At 30.2% G+C, this 18,846-nt stretch overlaps 2 protein-coding genes across 8 annotated transcripts in view; one reads left to right on the plus strand and one right to left on the minus strand.

The window, feature by feature from the left end:
* LOC145939553 (uncharacterized) overlaps positions 1-18,846 on the minus strand; it is a 75,662-nt gene that overhangs the window by 1,516 nt on the left and 55,300 nt on the right. The window contains exons 1-5 of one of the 4 annotated variants that reach the window (XM_083043953.1): positions 5,425-5,561; positions 4,832-4,992; positions 1,621-1,973; positions 823-929; positions 70-710 (exon numbers count right to left, since the gene is read on the minus strand). In XM_083043953.1, coding sequence (XP_082900079.1) covers positions 70-710; positions 823-826 — 645 coding nt within the window. In that variant the 5' untranslated portion in view covers positions 827-929; positions 1,621-1,973; positions 4,832-4,992; positions 5,425-5,561. Of the gene's footprint in view, positions 1-69; positions 711-822; positions 930-1,570; positions 1,974-4,831; positions 4,993-5,424; positions 5,668-18,846 lie in introns of those variants that run through there. The other 3 variants (XM_083043951.1, XM_083043952.1, XM_083043954.1) reach the window with 3 other exon arrangements.
* Positions 5,096-18,846, plus strand: part of Mctp (multiple C2 domain and transmembrane region protein) — a 29,589-nt gene continuing 15,838 nt past the window's right edge. The window contains exons 1-6 of one of the 4 annotated variants that reach the window (XM_083043943.1): positions 5,096-5,192; positions 10,168-10,412; positions 13,002-13,409; positions 15,743-16,015; positions 16,368-16,510; positions 16,826-17,017. In XM_083043943.1, the coding sequence (XP_082900069.1) occupies positions 10,355-10,412; positions 13,002-13,409; positions 15,743-16,015; positions 16,368-16,510; positions 16,826-17,017 (1,074 nt within the window). In that variant the 5' untranslated portion in view covers positions 5,096-5,192; positions 10,168-10,354. Of the gene's footprint in view, positions 5,193-10,167; positions 10,413-13,001; positions 13,410-15,742; positions 16,016-16,367; positions 16,511-16,825; positions 17,018-18,170; positions 18,839-18,846 lie in introns of those variants that run through there. The other 3 variants (XM_083043944.1, XM_083043939.1, XM_083043940.1) reach the window with 3 other exon arrangements.

Below are 18,846 nucleotides of genomic sequence, written 5' to 3' on the forward strand. Positions count from 1 at the left end.
ATGTTTTATAAGAAATATAAAAGTTTGTGAACATATATATATATAATAAAAATATTCACATTAACATACCATTAAGTTATTGACGTATGCATCGATATCTTCATCATGTCCTCTTCTTCTACCTCCAAATATGCAATAAAAATCAAATTGTTTTAGCAACGCATCTATATCTACTTCAGCATAATCCTTATCGAATGTGAAACTTCTATGAATCTCTTGGCCGATAGGACCCATACGATTTAAGAGCATTATACCCCAGTTGTGTTTATTACTCTCTGTTTGGTCAATTGATTTCATATATATGAGGAACTCATTTTTCCATGAAAACCATTTTGTCATAAAGTCATCTTTAGTAGATATTTTATGTGGCGCAATTGCAAACTTATTCAGATCAGTTGTTTGATTTTCATTATTGCATTTTTCTTGATCGCAAGTCTCCGTCATAAATTTAGGAAAAATTGTGTCATTAAATGTTAACTTATGAGATTTATCAAATTCATGAAATAAAACTTGTTTTCTTTCAGAATTTGGATCACTTTTGTGATCATTATACGTTTTTGAAAATGCATTATTAATATGTTGTTTGTCATAATTAATATTATTTGCACTTGAAGCACTGACATCTTTGTATACCTTTATTCTATTTATATCTGCAGTTATTGTCGAGCTTCTGCTATGAAACTTTTCTTCATTTTTACTTTTGGAATTACCTGTAATATATTATTTTAATTAGAGTTATTCCAAAACTTATTTAGAAATATTACTTATTTGTAAATAAAATAAATAATACTACAAATAATACAAACAAAGTATGAAAAATACCCATTATTTCTTTGTGACAATTGCACTATTTTATATCAAATAAACTGTGTCTTCTAAATCATATAGATCTCAAAAATAAAATAATACTTTATGAATTCTAGTAAAGCCTGTGAACATATAATATTATTTAGTTTTATCATATTGAAAAAGAAATAAATTAAGAGATAGAGAGAAAGAAAAATAAAAATACATTTTTAAGGAACATATTTGTCGTAAATTTTTTTTTCAAAATTCTATGAAATATATGCCACTATTCAAAACAAAAAAAAAAAAAGAAATTCTGACAATTATGTAGAAGAGTACACAAATATAACCTTAAAACTAAATTAATGTAGTTTTAATGTGTTTTATAATTTAGTGTAGACAATAAGAATATATGATTATATGTAATGTTAAACTAAAATTCATACCTAGAAAATAGTAAAAAAAACAAAAAAAAATAACGATTTGTAATTTGTGTAAGAGGAGCTTCAAATTTTACTAAATTCTTCTATTCTTAATCAAAGTACAATATATGCTATCTTAAAATGGTTGCAGTTTAATATTATACATTTTATTATATATCTTATTATTTCTCTCTCTTGGCATATGTTTAAAAAAATACGAGGTTTAAAATATTGTAATCTTATCATTGAAAAGATTATATGGAGAGAGGAGAGATAAAATATATTATTCGTTCCTAATAAATAATAAAAGCCTAGCATATATATACATACTATGTTTTTCATATATACGTATTTATACTCACAATTTAGCTTTCAACAACAATTTGTAGTATAACAATAGTTATTTGCGAACCTTCTCTTCTTCTTAAGGTGTACTGGTACTGGTCTTTGTTAACCAATGATGGTTTTATCTTGCCATAAGGTTATTTGCGAACCTGTCTTTGTTAGCCTTTACGGAACTTTACTTCTATTGTCTCTTCTTCTTCTTAAACTTCTATTGTCTCATCTTTCATCGATATTATATTACATATCCTCCTATACCTTTGTATATAAACTAGTGAATCCCCATGACTAAAGCCTATATATGAAGCGCTTGCATCAGATTAGAAATGCAGCATGCAGCATACAGCATGCAGCATTGGCCGCATTCAGCAGACTCAACAGTTGAGCAATTTTCCGATGTCATTCGATGCTGATTGGCTGGATCTGAAAGTAGAAACCAATCACGTTCGATTGCTACTTAGCGGTTGAGTCTGCTGAATGCGGCCATTCTCAATAATTTTACTAGTAGAGAAAAGTTTGAAAGATTGCAATTATTGAGATATTTATTATATAAGCCTCATATAGTGTTCTACGAAAAAAACGTTTTTCTCAGATTTTTTTATTATTAATTTAATTTATATGCGAGATTTATGGAAACATATATATATATTATATATATATCAATGTCAATAAATTACATAATGTCAATAATAGTGATATTTATATTATCAATTAACTATAATGTAGGAAATGAATGACATAAATTAAACTTAAATAATTATGAATTTTATAATAAGATTTTATATAATAATGAACTATATACATATATATATATATATATATATATATATATATATATATATATATATATATATAAGAATAGAGAGAGAGAGAAAGAAAGATCAGAATATAAATATAAATATGATTATTCACGAAAATGGGTGTTTGACATATTATTCTCTATACATACTATATATTATATATAATATATATTATGTATAGAGAATAATATGTCAAACATTCATTTTCGTGAATAATCATATTTATATTTATATTCTGATCTCTTTCTCTCTCTCTCTCTCTCTCTCTCTCTCTCTCTCTCTCTCTCTCTCTCTCTCTCTCTCTCTCTCTCTCTCTCTCTCTCTCTCTCTCTATTCTTTATCTATATTCTCATCTCCCACTCGATTCGATACGCTCTTAAGAATTTAAATAAAAAAAATTAATTAAAAATTTTTTTGAAAAAAGTATCAGTAAAATGTAATTATGTAACAGAGATAATTTATAAATTAAAATTCGAAAAATTGTTTTCAAGAATTCTTAGAATTTCCTAGTCTGAATACTTATTGTGAAAATGTAAAAGGCGCAGGCTCGACCTACTGCTCTCTCATCAATTTCCTCGTAAATGCTCCCTAATATAGTCGCGAGTCTTTCTAAATTGCTAATTCAGTTTATTCTAATCCTAGGTTTATATGCTTTTCATTAATTGCATAACTGCGATATCGCGTTAACAGCTATATATCCGAGAAAACGGATGTTCACAAATGTTGCGATATCATACTTCCGTTGATTAGATATAGGATATATGCGTGCGGTTTTATATAATAATATATATATATATTCTATTATATAATAAACTCAACGAAAAAAATATATTTTTTAAGAAATAATTCTTTGATGAGTTTAAGTCGTTTTGAAATTATTTAGTTAAAAGTTTGAAGTTTCTCTTACAATTAGCCAAAAGCGCATCATATTTAGCATTTACATTGTATATTATAACATATGTAAATGCTATACATAATGTATTTCTTTTTGGACTAAATATTTTATATTTATATTGTATGTTACAACTTATGTAAATGCTATTATAAATACTATATATTCCCTTTTAAACTTCTAAAAAGAAGTACATTTAAATATATATGTTGTATGTAAATGCTAAATTATTTCGTTTTGTAAAACAGAAGATTAAAAAAGTAAAAGAATATATCGAAAATATTGAAATTAATAAATAATTATTAATATTTCTTATATTTTGTGTCGCCAATTTATCTATTCTATAGTTTTTATAAAGAAAAATAAATGTCATCAAAAAGTAAATAATTTAACAAGAATTACTGGTGCGAGAGAAAACGCAAATAAATGCAAATTGTCGCAGACGTTATACATTACACTTACTGTCTACATATGTACATGCAAATTTTACTTACATGTGTGACTTTCAGACTTAAGAATATTATTTTGGTGGAAAAAAATGTTTATGTTTATTAAAAAAGAAATAACAACGAAAGATATATATGCAATTTTTTAATGATGTTTACGAATTTATTGTAGAAGAGAAAAAGTGGATCTTCAACAGAAAACCAGGTCAGTTTGTAAGCGTGAAAATAGAGTCCCGCGAGTTTTTGTGAAGGCGTGGTTTTTAACTAGTGTAATTATTTTAAAATGTGTTTCTCATTAATTAAAACATGTCCCCCATTCGCACAGATACCACGTTGGATTTTTAGACGTATCACGTACTCTGAATAACTCCCTAATAGGGATGTTTAACTTTGTAATATTATTTGCAATGTCGCTTTATGTTTACAAACTCACGACACAATTTGTTCTGAAGCAAAATCATATTACGACTGATAGTTTTACCGAGGCACGACATAAATAAAATCTACATAAAAGAGGTTTCTGTGGTATTGTAAGAATATTCTGTAGTAAGAATGTATTCTGTGGTATTATTCGATCTTGTTGATTATTACGCTTTATACGGCAGAAGCGCAAGATGTTGTTTTAGTTTCTTTGACTGTTTCGAAATCGATTTGTGCTCTCAACAAGAATATCGAGATATCTATAACGCTTGAATAAAAAATGAAGAATCAAAGATAGGAATAAGCAAAACTTTAGAAATGATTCTGATAAGCTAAACTTTATAAATGATATCTCCGCTGTTGAAATTAATATTACATAAATACATGAATACTTTTAGAAAGTATTGTATCATATACTTTCTAAAATTCTTTTATTTAAAAAAACAGAAACATTCATTAATATTAATACGGTTATATAAAGATATAAAATTATTTTATATGTTATATCATTCTACGATTGCTTCTTTTGAAGTGAAAGTGTTTTTCTATACATAATTCAATTACTCTAAAACAATTTTAAAAATAACTTTTCCCGCAATAAAATCTCTCGATCCATTTGAAAACTTATTTATATTTACTCTAATATGCAGGAAAAAATTATCCAGTCGTTATCTAAAATGAAGTTTTTCATCAATTTCTTCTTTAGTAGCTTACTCTACTCACGGATTCTCCACTGTTTGTCACTTGAAATAAAATCTCAATTTCCCGAAGCCACGGGGTTCCCTCCTCTTGACCGGCCCTGTCACGGGTCGATAAAGCCTCTCACTCTCTCCCGCTTCCACATCGCGCACCCTCTCCGTGCCACGGCCTCCTTCCTGACAATCCTAATGAGAAAGAGGGACAGAATGAGAGAGAGAATGGTACGGCGGGGACGGACGAGGGACGGCCGAGCAGGACGGAAGATCTCGGAGTTCTGTCAGTGGCCTCTCGGACACGGAAGCGTCGAAAGTGGAGAACGTCTGCGAGAACGTCTCTCCTCGTCTTGACAGCCCGAGGCATCGCCGCGTGCGCCAAGATTCGCACGGTAAATTCATCATCGTGGAACGCGGATCGCGGACGTTTATGTGCGCGGAAAAGGCGACGATGGCGAAAACGCATCCGGTTTTAGCCACCCTTATCTTGCCGACGTCCCGCGACGTCGCTCGTACGCGTTTACATATCGACATCGTGAAACGTCAAATCGAACATTCGATCGGTTCCCCTTGTTAAATTATCCGCTCCCTCCTGAACGAGGAAGATACAGATTTCCGTCTCACCTGTTTAGGGGATGTTTCGCTTCTTCCAGCTTTCTCGAGAAACATCCACCGCGAAGATGCTCGGCGTGTGATGAGATACGTGACATGACAGATCACGAAGCATCATCTTCGTCAAAGTCAACGAGAGCATGGCGAGCAATTTTCTCTGTGTTTATCAATGTTAATCCATATTTTTCCGTATCCCTGTTTAGTTTTTTATTCGTTCTCCAATATCCACCCTCGACGATAGTCAATATCAGTCCGCTGAAAGCACGAGAAAAATATGTTTAAGGCAGTTGTGGAACACCGTGTTAGCGCGGTTCTCGTTACAAGCTTGTGATGGTCTACAGCTGTTCCACACATAAGAAGCTGTTCTAAGTTTCCCACACTTTTTTTTTATCTACAGAAATTCTTTGATCAATCTCGAGCCGACTCTTCTTAACCACTGACTCGAGATGTTGGTTGATACTTTGTATGAAATTTCAATCAACAAAAAATTCAGGTATATTTTTAAAACATTCCTGGTTTTAAAAATATACAGATGATCGAAGAGAGATAATTATTTTGAATTAAAAAATACGATTAGATACTGAAGAGCAGCAAATAAATCCTTTGATTAATTTTAGATAGATTTATCTTACTAGAGTTAATGAAAACTTAAATTTAACATTTAAAACTTGATTTTGAGATCTTGTCTTATTCTTTATTTCTACAGATTAAACTTATTTCTAAAGAGAAAATTGATTGATTTTCAAATCCTTGCATCTTTTTAAATGTAAATAAAAAATAAAACTGCTGATTTTCTGATGCTCTTGTCAAAAAATTTTGCTATGGATTGATTTATGAATTCATGGATGAAACCATGTTAGGGAAACCCGCTGAATATTTGAGCTTTTCGATAAATTTTTCCATTGGCCAATGATATCTATTCGTATATTTTTCTGATTTTTGTTATATGTATGTATATAGCACATGCTTATAATTTATTTATTATCGAATCTTACTACCGAAGCTTTTGAATTGAAAAAAGAAGTGATAATACGCAAGAGTCACGATGTTACAAACTATAGACGTAAAATATAGAACCGTAAAATATTATGCTGACACACTTATTATTAAAGATGTAGGTGTTTAATTTTCATGACACTGACTGCAATTTTCTGACTAATGAAATTTCTGAACAAAGCTTCAACTTAAACGGTCGCGTTTTAAATATGAGTTATGAGTACCGTAAGGATAATTGTAAAACCGAATTAAATATATGCAGAAACTTTCTTCTTTTACCTTTAAAACATTTGGTTGATTTTATCTCATTAAAAATGTTTACAAAATTTAATTTTATAATATAAAATAAGATCTTTTATAAAATTTGATTTTTTATAAAATCCTACATAAAATTATTGGAACAAAAATTATATTAAAATATACATTTTTTGTAAAATTACATTTTGCAACTAATGTTATGAAAATATGTGCCACTGCGCTTAAAGATTATAATAGAGAAAAACGTAGTACAATTAAGTGTGACGTATACGTGGCCAATCCATCTTTTTTCTTTAATTACAAGGATTGATTCATCTTTTTTGACGTGTTATTACATCGTTAATCATTATACAGTAACCGTTAAAATTTAACATTAAAAGATGATAGATGTCTAGTATTATTAGACATTCGAAAAAGTTTTTCAATCAAGACGCGCGTTATCGATCCCGGTCACCTAAAGATTCGTTCGCGCGTCTCAACTTGCACTCGCCGACTTCACGGAGAAAGTTTATTAAACCCCTTGTCACACACTGTACAAAGCAAGCTTCGCAAAAGCTAAATCCGAGGAAATTGTGTTCTGAGAGCGTCTCGACATACCGAAACCAATAGCTCCGGAAGAGAGATTGCGGTTTATCGCCTGCATTAAAGATCATCGCGCAAGTATTGCATATAATTACGTTATCGCTAAAAAATTCATTCCAGCACTTACATAAGAGAGGATGAGTTGAGAAATCAAGATTAAAAGAAACTTGTACATAAAATGCGGTCAGAATCGCGTGATACAATTGAGAAGGAGGTGATTTCTTGTGCAAGAATATACGTCGAAATTGTAAAATAAATTTGTTTTTGAAACTGTTTTAGAAAAGATTGATTTTCATTATTTTGGAAAATTAATATTTTATCTCACAAGAAAATCCTTCATGAATTTGTATAATATATTATACAAAGAACATACACACACATAATGGATAATAAATTAATGAACCATATTTCTCCTTTAATGAAAAAAATTTTGTTGCGTACTTTTGGGAAAGTATCGGAAGTTAAGTTTATATTAAATATTTGATAGAGCATAATATTGAGGTACAATATTGATGATTTTATAATATTCTGTATATAAAGTAAGTTATTGCCTAAAATGATGCAAACTATTTAAAATTGTAATATATTCTTTGTCGAAACATACACTGCATGTATTTTTGTTATCCAGTTTGGCTAAAATTACATGGATCGCCGGATGACACGAATGCAATTTATGCAGGCGGCTAAAACGTCATATTTTCAAACTCTTGAAATATGTACTAATATATAAGTTAGTATTCCTATTTTTACTTTAACGCTATCGATGAAGACTTCTCGATTGAAACTTTATAAAGGTATTAACACGAAGACAGATTAATTGAAACAAACATTAAAATCAAATCGAAAGAAAGTGCAATAAATCATATTCGCAAAATATTTTAATCAAACGATTAATTCTTAAATAGATAAATTTATACAATGACAGCATTTAAGTTTCCAATTATCTATTAATTATTATATGTAGGTATAGTATCAGAAAAAGTCTATATGATGAAACTTTTATTTATTCGGATAATTGGCAATTCAAAGCTATAAAAGAGCCAATTTTCTTGCGAACGAAAAATTGGTCTTTTAATGAAATTTTTATAGCAAACAATTTTTTATTTTAAGCGATACCAAGAATTATGGCGATTTCCTACTTGCTTTTATTTTACAGCACAAAATTAAAGAATTTTATGACATATATATAACGTATCGGTATAACATGCAATTGCGCGTGGGAAAGCGTAATTAGTAGTGCGTGCTAACGATCGATGTGATTAGACTGGTGCGACAGTGTGGCGTGTTCTCTATCGATGGTACCGTATATATCGATCTATGCATTTCAACCCTAACGCACTTTACGATTTTAGCCGGTTTTACCTCTGGGAAATCTCTGAAGTTTCCTTGCGTGATGAGAAATAATAAGAGAAAGTATATATAATATATATATATATATCTTATTTATATAGAAAATCTCTCAAAATTACGTCGCGTACCGTCGCGTAACTTAAAGATTTGTTCATCAATTATTTTGAATTATAATTTTTTTGTGTGAATGAGATTAAGATGAATAGAACGTGTTTTTTCTCGCTTTAACAAATATATCGATTAAAAAAGAACTTTTTAAGAGAATAGATACGTAACATTTATATTTTGAGTTTATTAATTAGTTTTGAGTTCTATTTTAATAAAATTTTAACTTGTGATTGCAAAGGTATGTATCTTGATTGCAAAGGTATAAAAGTTGGAGAATTATGTGATAAACAAAGACTTATTTCGATATTTTTGTTATTAAAAAATCGATTGCAAGTTAGAAAATGTATTGTTAAAATACTAATAGCAAATTGTAGCACTGTCTTTTATTTATTACATCTGTGTGAGTGTGTTATATCTAATTTTTTTATTCATTAAATTTTCACGTTATACGTGGGATATGTCATAGATAATATTCTTTATCATTTTATCCCGTGTATTACCGTCCAGCCAGAGTCAATATGTTTCCTCAAAGTTTATTCAAACGTGCTAATTGGACTACGATCGACAAATATATCGTCAGATATCGCGAAAATCCTGGATGTTGTCGTATATTCCGTATTTAATTGTAATTGCAAAATATCACTGCAAGCTAAAGATAAACAAATAGCAGTTCCATTATAATTCTGAATTTAGCAAACAATAACATAATAATATTTGTTTAATAAGTTAAACGGTGTCTGTTTGTGAATATAACAATTTGAGATCGGAGTAAACATATTAGATTATTCCAAATAAAATGTTATAAAAGAGAACGAAAAATATTTATTTTTTCTTTGTGTAATTATTATCTTTTATTTTTGTGTTAAATAAAATATGCTTTTATATACAGGATATTCTACAATTCTTGATCTTAATTTTAATGCCGGAAAATTTGTCATTATTTATTTATTATGATATCTAATATAAAATATGATATTTAATATAAAATCAGTGAGAAGACCATTCAAACTTACAAAAAGCGCACAAAGATATATATATTATTAATTTTTCAATTTTCGAAATTCTTTGCGAGAATAAAATTTCGCATGAGAAAATTTTAGTCTACATTTTCCATTTATTTTTGCATGTAGAAACTTCTCAGTTGTACCATCAGTTACGAGACATTCTGTATTTTGCCCAAAGCTATTTATCTGTCGTTTCGAATGACTTTTTCAATTTAGGTCACAATCTCCCAACATACATTCGTATTTATTCGAGTATACACACATATCTTCCTTATATACAACAACGTAACAACAATTGACGGAAGCTTTAACACCTGTGCCTTAAAAGGTGGAAGATAGAAAAGGAAAAGTTTCTGTAATCTTTACCTTTAACTTTATATTAAAAACGCACGCTATAAAATTGATTTACAACGATTTATACAAGAAAAAATAAAACACTGTGCTTATGGTGCTGCAGAAGTCATCGAACATCACGTGGACACTGCGAGGTCGGAATATGTGTTGGTTGGTCAATGTTATTGCAATTCATTAATTCATCGACGAAATCATGCTATCGGAATGCGGTGGATTAGTGCACTTCAAGAAGAGACTAAAGCCTTGCAAGCAACGGTCTCGAGAACTAATTCGCGTTTTCGGAGGATAAGATGAGCAAAAGTGTGGAGTTACTCGCTGGATCGGAGGACAGTGAGCCAACACCTGCAGGTGAATAATGTTATTACATGTATTACGTTAAATGTGGACTCTTTCATTTTTGCGTATATTTGATTGAAAATTATTTCTTTACAAATTTTTGATTTTAATATTATAATTGTTCTTATAGAAATTAGAGTCTACAGATTTCACAGTTAATAAGAATTTAACGAAATATAATAATATTTCTCTGTTACAAATTAGTATAATAATTAATTAGTGAGAAATAATATATGCATTTATAGTAAAAAATTTTTCGAGATAAAATTTGCTTTTTGTGTAATTAACTACATATAATATTCAAGAGTTTTAAAGAAGTCAAATAGTAGGACACACAGAATGTTTAAGTTAACTTTTCTATCTTTTCTAACTTTATATTCTTCTTTCTATATAGTTTGTATATTTTATTTTTTATCTAAAACTTCTCTTATAAAAACTTCGAGAGAAATTATAAATCTTATCGTAAAATTCTCAACGATTTCTCCAATGTTAGATAAAACGTATATCGAATTTCTTATTTGTCTATATGTACATGTTAACATCCGATGCAATATCCTAGTTAGATGACTGGAATACCAGATTGATTTCCGCGATACATTAACGTGTTAAGATCATTTCCGGTGAAAGGGAGACAAAATCCAATAAACGTCGAATGCATTTGCACTCTCTGCACTTCCGGACATCATACCCACGTCCGGAAAATGCTCTGACATTCCACATTGTGCACAATATTTCGGCTAACAAAAAATCGACTTCTGAAAAATTCTGAAAATGTTTCAAATTAAGATCACGGATAGTTAGATTAAATATTCGTTATATTGTATCAAAAATATAACTTATAATTCGTATTTAGACTCATTGATGCAATAATTTATTTGTTGTAAAATAATTAAAGCAAATTAATTTAAACATTTCATTTTGTTAAATGTTTAATTGTTTTATAATATGAGAAATATAGATACAATAAGTACAATAATAAATATTGAGCCAATTGTTATAAAAATTGGAAACTTATATTAATTGCTCGACACGTTATTTTTCTTGAAGTATAACGGAAAATATGCTAAGCCTTTCAAAGTCAGATGCGTATTACTATGTTTAATAATACAGACGGATCAATATGCTTACATGCGAGTACATATAATGTACTTCCCTTGTCATTCTTCTAGAGACGTATGTATATATTTCATATCCAAATCCATGTTCACCCTATTTTTCTACCCTCTTACATCGACTTTCAATTTGGGTTAGGGGTAAGAAATAATCAGGTGGTCGAAATAAATCTATTCTTGTTATTTTTTCTCGTCATTTTAGGTATATAGATGGTATATAGAAGGTATATTAGATGGGAGAGTGTTATCAATAATATTAATAGCATTATTAACTAGCATTGTGAATTTTCACTATATTATACATAAATTATATAACGGATATAACAGAAACATTTTATAATATAAAAACAAGTTTTTTTAAATTCTTCTAAAATAACGAGTTTGTGGTACAACATACTACACTTATACGTACCATTTAAGCTTATTAAGAAGAAGCGTGTTCAAACGAATTTATCCACGTTAAATCAAATTACTACACATATATCATCGAAATACACATATATATAAAGTTAGCTTACTGTCTGAATGTTCTGAAATTAATTATGTGTTTTAATTTTACTTTACTTATCTAGATGTTGAATAATTAACAGCTAGATTGAAATGTCATTAAAAAAATACATAGATTACATTATGGATATCATAATAGAACATCAAAAATTGCAATATTAACAATAGGTATAATTTTCTGATCTGTGAATTTTCTTATTGTAAAAGTATTTTCAGGAACAGACATTGTTCAATTTTAAATTTAATTAATAAGCAAAATGTAAAAATGCAAAAAACTTGATTTTATCGTTTTTTCTTCTTGAAAATTAATTTCTTTTTTTCTTTATAATGTATTTTAATATAATTGGTTATAGTTGCCTGAAAAAAAATTTATCTAGCGTCATCAATGATGACATATCAGTTTAATCAGTTTAATATTATTGTTGCGTGCATATTCTCTTTCCAGCATGAATTATTCGTGTAATGTCCATAACGCATGCGTGTAATATTATTAAGTATATTGTTAATGTCAGTATTCATCCAACTTGTTAAGAACGCGAACTTACAATTAGACTGTTTCTTATTTATCGAAAAATGTGTTATAAAAGAATAGTTTTAATATTGGACCAAGAAGACAAGAAGATTTAGAAACAAAGAAAATCAGAGACACATCTCGAGAGACATATTCTGGTAAAATGAGAAATTTTATTTTATATTTTTTTTCTTTTTGATTCGCAGTTTATACCGACGACATCAATGAAAAAAGTATCGTAACTGCAAAACTATAATTGTTTAGAAAAGTTGTTTGTATTTTTAACACTTCACGAATTACTGTCACAGAATACCTTGAAAAATTATTTTCAGTTAAATAAAATAAATTAACGATCCTGATTGACGAAAAAAATTTGCTACGACGATAGCATGAAATACGTGCCCAATGAATTTGTCTATTCGTTTAATAAACGCGAGTAACTCGATAGAGACTTTGCATTTCGATTTGCAGGTAAGACTTGCACCCAAGAGAGATCCAGACTGAATCTGAACGGAAGCCGTCAGATCTCGAGAAGCGCCACGGAGCTCCGGGACAGCGAGATCGCGAACAGCTCGCCATCGAGGCGAGGTGATGGATCGGGTGAATCTAGCGTCGTTCACCATCATCGGCATCATCGGCACCACGGCACGATATCGGTGGCACAGCGTACCCAGACTTTCTTCGCGACTCTGAAGAGTCGTTGGGCGCGCAGCAGGAGCAAGGAGCGGAAAAAGTCAAAGGATGCTAGCAGCGTGTCCCAGGACACGAGTCAGCTCAAGAATCCTGGCGTCGAGTCCGATTATGCCGATTACTCTTCCGAGCACAGCAGAAGCTCCTCGGCCACTCAGAGCCCGGCCAGGCACTGCCTCAATCGTCCAGGTGAGCGATATTTTTTTCACCGATCAATTGACTTGTGTGAAATTTGTTTGTGTTGTGTGTGTGGGAGAGCAGACAGATTTTATTTTAAATATAACTAATAAAAAATATAATTTAAAGTGAAAAGCAATAAATTCTCTGTTAAAGAACAATATGATGCTTTTATATGCATCATCAATATATGCTTTTATATGACCCGGTTGCAAAGTTTAATCTGTCTCCAATATTTACATATTGCATATCTACGACTAGTTCATGGTCTGACTGTCAAATAGGACGCCAACTTTGAACTGATATTACATTTCCGTGCCATCTAGTTAAATTTAAAAATACGAAAAGTTGACAAAAATATATTTAAGAAATATTTTTATTAATAATATAATTTCTTAAAAATTTTTAAAAAGATCTCCAATTAAAATAAATTATTAAATAAAAGTATAATCCAGAATTAAGAAATATGTATTTGAATGTTAAAAAACTTAAAAACATATATGAACACTTGTATTATTGAGTTGCGATAGAACATTTTTAGGATTTACGAGATATTTGTATCTCGTGATCTGTGTATATGTATAATGGAAAAGTTCACGGTCGCCACATGACATAACAATTGTGTAGACAGTGTTATGACACGCACGCTATGCATTGAATGAATGCACAATGAATTGAATCACTGTTATGCAATGAAGTTCTAAGTGGCATCTTTGCTTTCCGCTTTAAGCGTTTGTAGCAGCGCTTTTCAAACTGTGTTTAACAAAATATCAAAGAACTCATGCCAAGTACTTTATCCAATATCGCAAAAGGAATTAAATCTTATAAATTCTTATAAATATTCACATTTGAAGAAAAATAAGAAATATTTATCTTGTTTTATATTAGTCATTATCAATCTCTTGAAATTTTTCAAGCGTCCTCAATATTATAAAAAATTCTGAGCGTGTCTTTAAATTTTTAAGAGAAAAAATGTGACATATAGCTGATCGATTCATTTATATTAGTGTCTGTAAATTTTAAATCTATGTTACGTTCAAGCATGTTTTTATGTAAAAATCTATTTAGCATTTTTTTTTTATTTCAAGTTACTTTGCATAATAAAAATTGAAGCGTGTTTATAATAAAAAAGATTTTATTAAAAAGTTAAAGAACTTAACATTTACAATCTTGTGTATGTGTATGTGCGTGTGTGTCTAGATTAAATGGATACGATCTAGAGTATCCAAGAAAAAATGAATACTTGTTAAATTCATAACTGACTGTTCGAAAATAAGTTGCTGCTTCACTGAATTAATTGAAGTTTATTGACAAACCACTCGATTTAATAATTGAACCTTCTTGCAAAATAGTTATGTCGTGAGAATTAATTTTCTCTCGCAGTATAGAATAGGATGATAAATATAAATAAATACGCTTTGGAAGGAAAAGCGCTTATAATTGAAAATATATTCGTGTTAAGTGAAATATATTAATAAATAATAATTTCGCTTTATACACGCACACATAAATCATATAAAAGCGAAATCGTGAATGGTTCCATGTATATATATAATTGCGTGTGCAAATATTTCTCGAATGTAGCATTAATTACCAATCTGCAGAGAGCGCGCGAATAAAATATCGAGCGTGCTGTTTGTATTTAATCCTGAAAGTCGATATGTGCGGCACGTTTAAACCCCATTATATCAATTGATCCAAAATGCTTCAGCACGAATGCCTGCTGGCGTGTCTTGCTATACTTAGACAGATTAATCTGAAGGACTTTTCATGCACTTATTTTATAATACGGGCGTCAATACTTAAAGACTTTTTGATACGAAGCTTCATTTTTCTACGAGAGAAACCATCGCATAATTTTGTTTTCATTTAATTACATATCTTTATTTTTACTACAGTCTAATTTTTTCCCAAACTTTTTTCATAACTCGACTTTTTATTGATCCAATTATCTTGCAATAATATAAGAAATTGAAAATATTATGAATTTTAATAATAATATAAACTTTAGTTTTATATCGATGTATCTCACAATAATTTTTGTACAATTTTTTTACTTCAGTGCTTCAAGATTAAAAATGATGCGAATAATTAATTGATGTTAAATGTAGTCGATGATGACTGAGATTCAAAAACTAATATTATACATTATTGAATTTCTCTCAGATAATTTTAGAATATTTTGTAAAAATAAACAAAAAGTTTATCATTATTTATTGATGGGATTCCTCTATTTTCGATAATCAAGTTGGTGGCAAAAAGATGTTGTTATCGTCAAGGTCGAGAGTGACCGAATATCAAAACTGACACTGATATAACGTATATGGTACATTTTATACGCGCAGAATCTCCGTTGGCACGTGGTGGTCGAGAAAAAGTGATGACTATGCAAGAAGACAACCTGGGAAAATGCGGCGAGGGATACCCGAAAGGATCCGTGAGTTTCCAAAAGGAAGGACACATAAGCGAAGGACCTCAGGGCTCCATCGGCCAGGTTGGCGAGTTCCTTCAGGACGAAGTGACACGAAAAAGGGAGCTAGCGTTGAGGCAACATGCCTTCTTCCAGCTTCGTTTGCATATAAGAAGAGGAGCGAATCTCGTTGCGATGGACAGAGGCGGTAAGAGAGAAGAAGAGATTTTTAACTATTTTAATATTTTATCGAAGAAAAGAGTCACGGAAAATATATATGGAATGTACATATATTTGTATACGCATGCGTATTTGTAAGAGAATGCGCAAACAATTCCCACAATTTTATGAAGTAAATAAATCATAAAAATGTTATCTTAAAAGCCTGTAAAATCATTTAACGTTATTTGAAAGTTTCAACGTTTTTATATCGACACATAAAATATAGCTCGAGATGTTTTCAAACTCATTTGTAAGAGCATAAAGTATCCTTTATATATCCGTCGACACACAGTTCGCATAAAATATTATAATTTATGACCGCTAGTTTTTCATTTTAGGGGCCAGCGATCCTTACGTGAAAGTAAAATGTTCAGGACGACTATTGCACAAATCGCGAACCGTTCATCGCGATTTAAATCCGGTTTGGGACGAAAGCGTGACCTTGCCCATAGAAGATCCTTTTCAATCACTTACTATTAAGGTATTTTTAGTGGTTTTCTTATTACATAAGTCGAAACTTCGAATATAAATAAAATATTATATAAAAGACTAAATATATAAATATATCTCTTTAAGATAATTTAAAGTTTTTTATATAAAACTAAAGATGTCTATTCAAATAAAATATTTTGTGTCTAGTTTAAATTAAAATAAATTAAAATAACTTGATTCGTTTAATAAATACATGACATTTAAAACATAATTTTTATTTAGAATATATAGAATATTATTGAAGAATTATCTAATAATAATATTCTGACGAGAGATCATCAAAACACTTTCTATATATTGACAGGTTTTCGATTACGATTGGGGCCTGCAGGATGACTTTATGGGAGCTGCTCAATTGGATCTAACACAACTCGACCTTGGACATTCTCAGGATATAACATTAGAACTTAAAGATCCGGGCAGACCAAAGCAACATTTAGGCGAAATCTATCTGACGGCTACATTATGGCCAAGAAATCAACAGGAAAAAGAACAGGTACTTTTAACTTCTTTAATTCGAAAACAATTTTAATTTATTTGAAACTTTTTAAAGTTTTAATTTATTTCTATAATTCGGGAGAAACGATTGACTAATTAAACATACATAATACCAAGCCAATATTGGAGAATAGTATATATCAAAAATGTATCTATCCATCACGGCTTTATAAAGAATACAAGCAGGGATGATAAACTAACAATAAGCGATCGCGACGTCGATGATTCTCGGTCGCGGTAAAGAGATAGATGTGCCGTGCGTGTATTTATAGCGTATATATGAAGAATCTGGAAACTGGGTTGTGAGGGAAGTTATGCGCCCGTATTACGGTATCGACTTGGCGGCTTGTCGTTGAAAGTGGAGTGCAAGGCCTGGCCCTCTTATCACGGGAGCTCCACTTACATTTTAACTATACATATTATTAAATGCCATTCCGTCATGTCGCAATAAATAATTAAACGAGAACTCGAGTATTACGTTTCGCGTTGGGCATTAAATCTGCTTTTAGGAATTCATAATTAATTTGCGCACACTGGAGCACAGTCAACAATGCCATACTTATTTAGTAGCGTTGCACTTTGTTGATTTAAACTTTACGCTACGCTAAGTTGCTGTTTATATTTAGACTAAAATTTTAATTTTTGTCTTACTTCTTTGAAGAATGTTAATATTCTAGAAAATTCTTAATTTTATAATTAAATTTAAATGCACTTTATTGTCTTAGAAATTTAATTAAATTAATTTAATTTAATTTAATTAATTTAATTTAATTTAATTAATTTAATTAATTTAATTTAACTAAATTAATTAAATTAATTAATATATTATTAGATTGAAATACTTAATGGTAAATAAAAATGTTAAAGGAGTAACAAAATTACACAATAGATAAGATCCGCTTTTAAAATTTGTCCAGAGAATAATATAAAATAATTAGGTAATATTTTTAATTATTAATTTCTTCCTTTTTACTCATATAACGAAATGAAATATTTTATTTATTTACAATAACTCATGACATTGATTCTTTATAAGTCGACTTTCGAAGACAAGGAAAATGTAAATAATATTATTTGATTTTCTAAATTGAGCAAATTTAATATTGTTCTCATTGGAATATGATATATTATTCTCTCTATATACAATATATAAATCAAAAAACACCCATGATAGCATATTGAAAGAGAATGAGGCAAATTTCACATTATGTTATGTGTCTGTCTCTTTCTCTATATGAATTGAGAAACATTCACGGCAGAATATCGTGCTTTGCGGTTATGACATCAAGTATATGTCTTAATGTTTACCAACGTAACATCAGTTTCTCAAATGGAGAGGGAAAGGAAGGCCAATTGGTCAACATGTTATGCCAGTTGTCGGCGAGGCATACTTGATAGTCGGACGAGTTTTGCCATCAGTCTTGCGAGCGATACGTGCATCGTCGCTTATCAATACGACGTGGATACGATGGGATGATACTGGCTCGCGAGTGAATTCCATTATACAATAGTAACAGGTATTGCTATTGTGATAAGAGACTTCCATGTCGGCCACGTGATCCGTTTATATCTCTCATCATGACTCAACGACCGCTAATTGGCAATATTCAATACCGTTATCACTGAAGTGACTGAAGGTCGGATATTTGCACTTTATACTTTTTGTAAACGAGTAGGAGTGAGTCAGCGCGTGTGTCTTCTCGCCAACAGTTTCTTTCACACTCTAGTGCGTACCGGTTTCAATTGACATCAGTGTGTCGAGTGAGCTTCAATGTGTCGAACAGCTCTTCAGATTTGTTTCGAGAGTTTGATATAAAATGTTTGTTT

This window comes from Prenolepis imparis, unplaced genomic scaffold (assembly GCF_030444845.1).
Source record: "Prenolepis imparis isolate NDT839.2.m4 unplaced genomic scaffold, iyPreImpa1.0 SCAF_8, whole genome shotgun sequence".
Taxonomy (NCBI): Eukaryota; Metazoa; Arthropoda; class Insecta; order Hymenoptera; family Formicidae; genus Prenolepis; species Prenolepis imparis.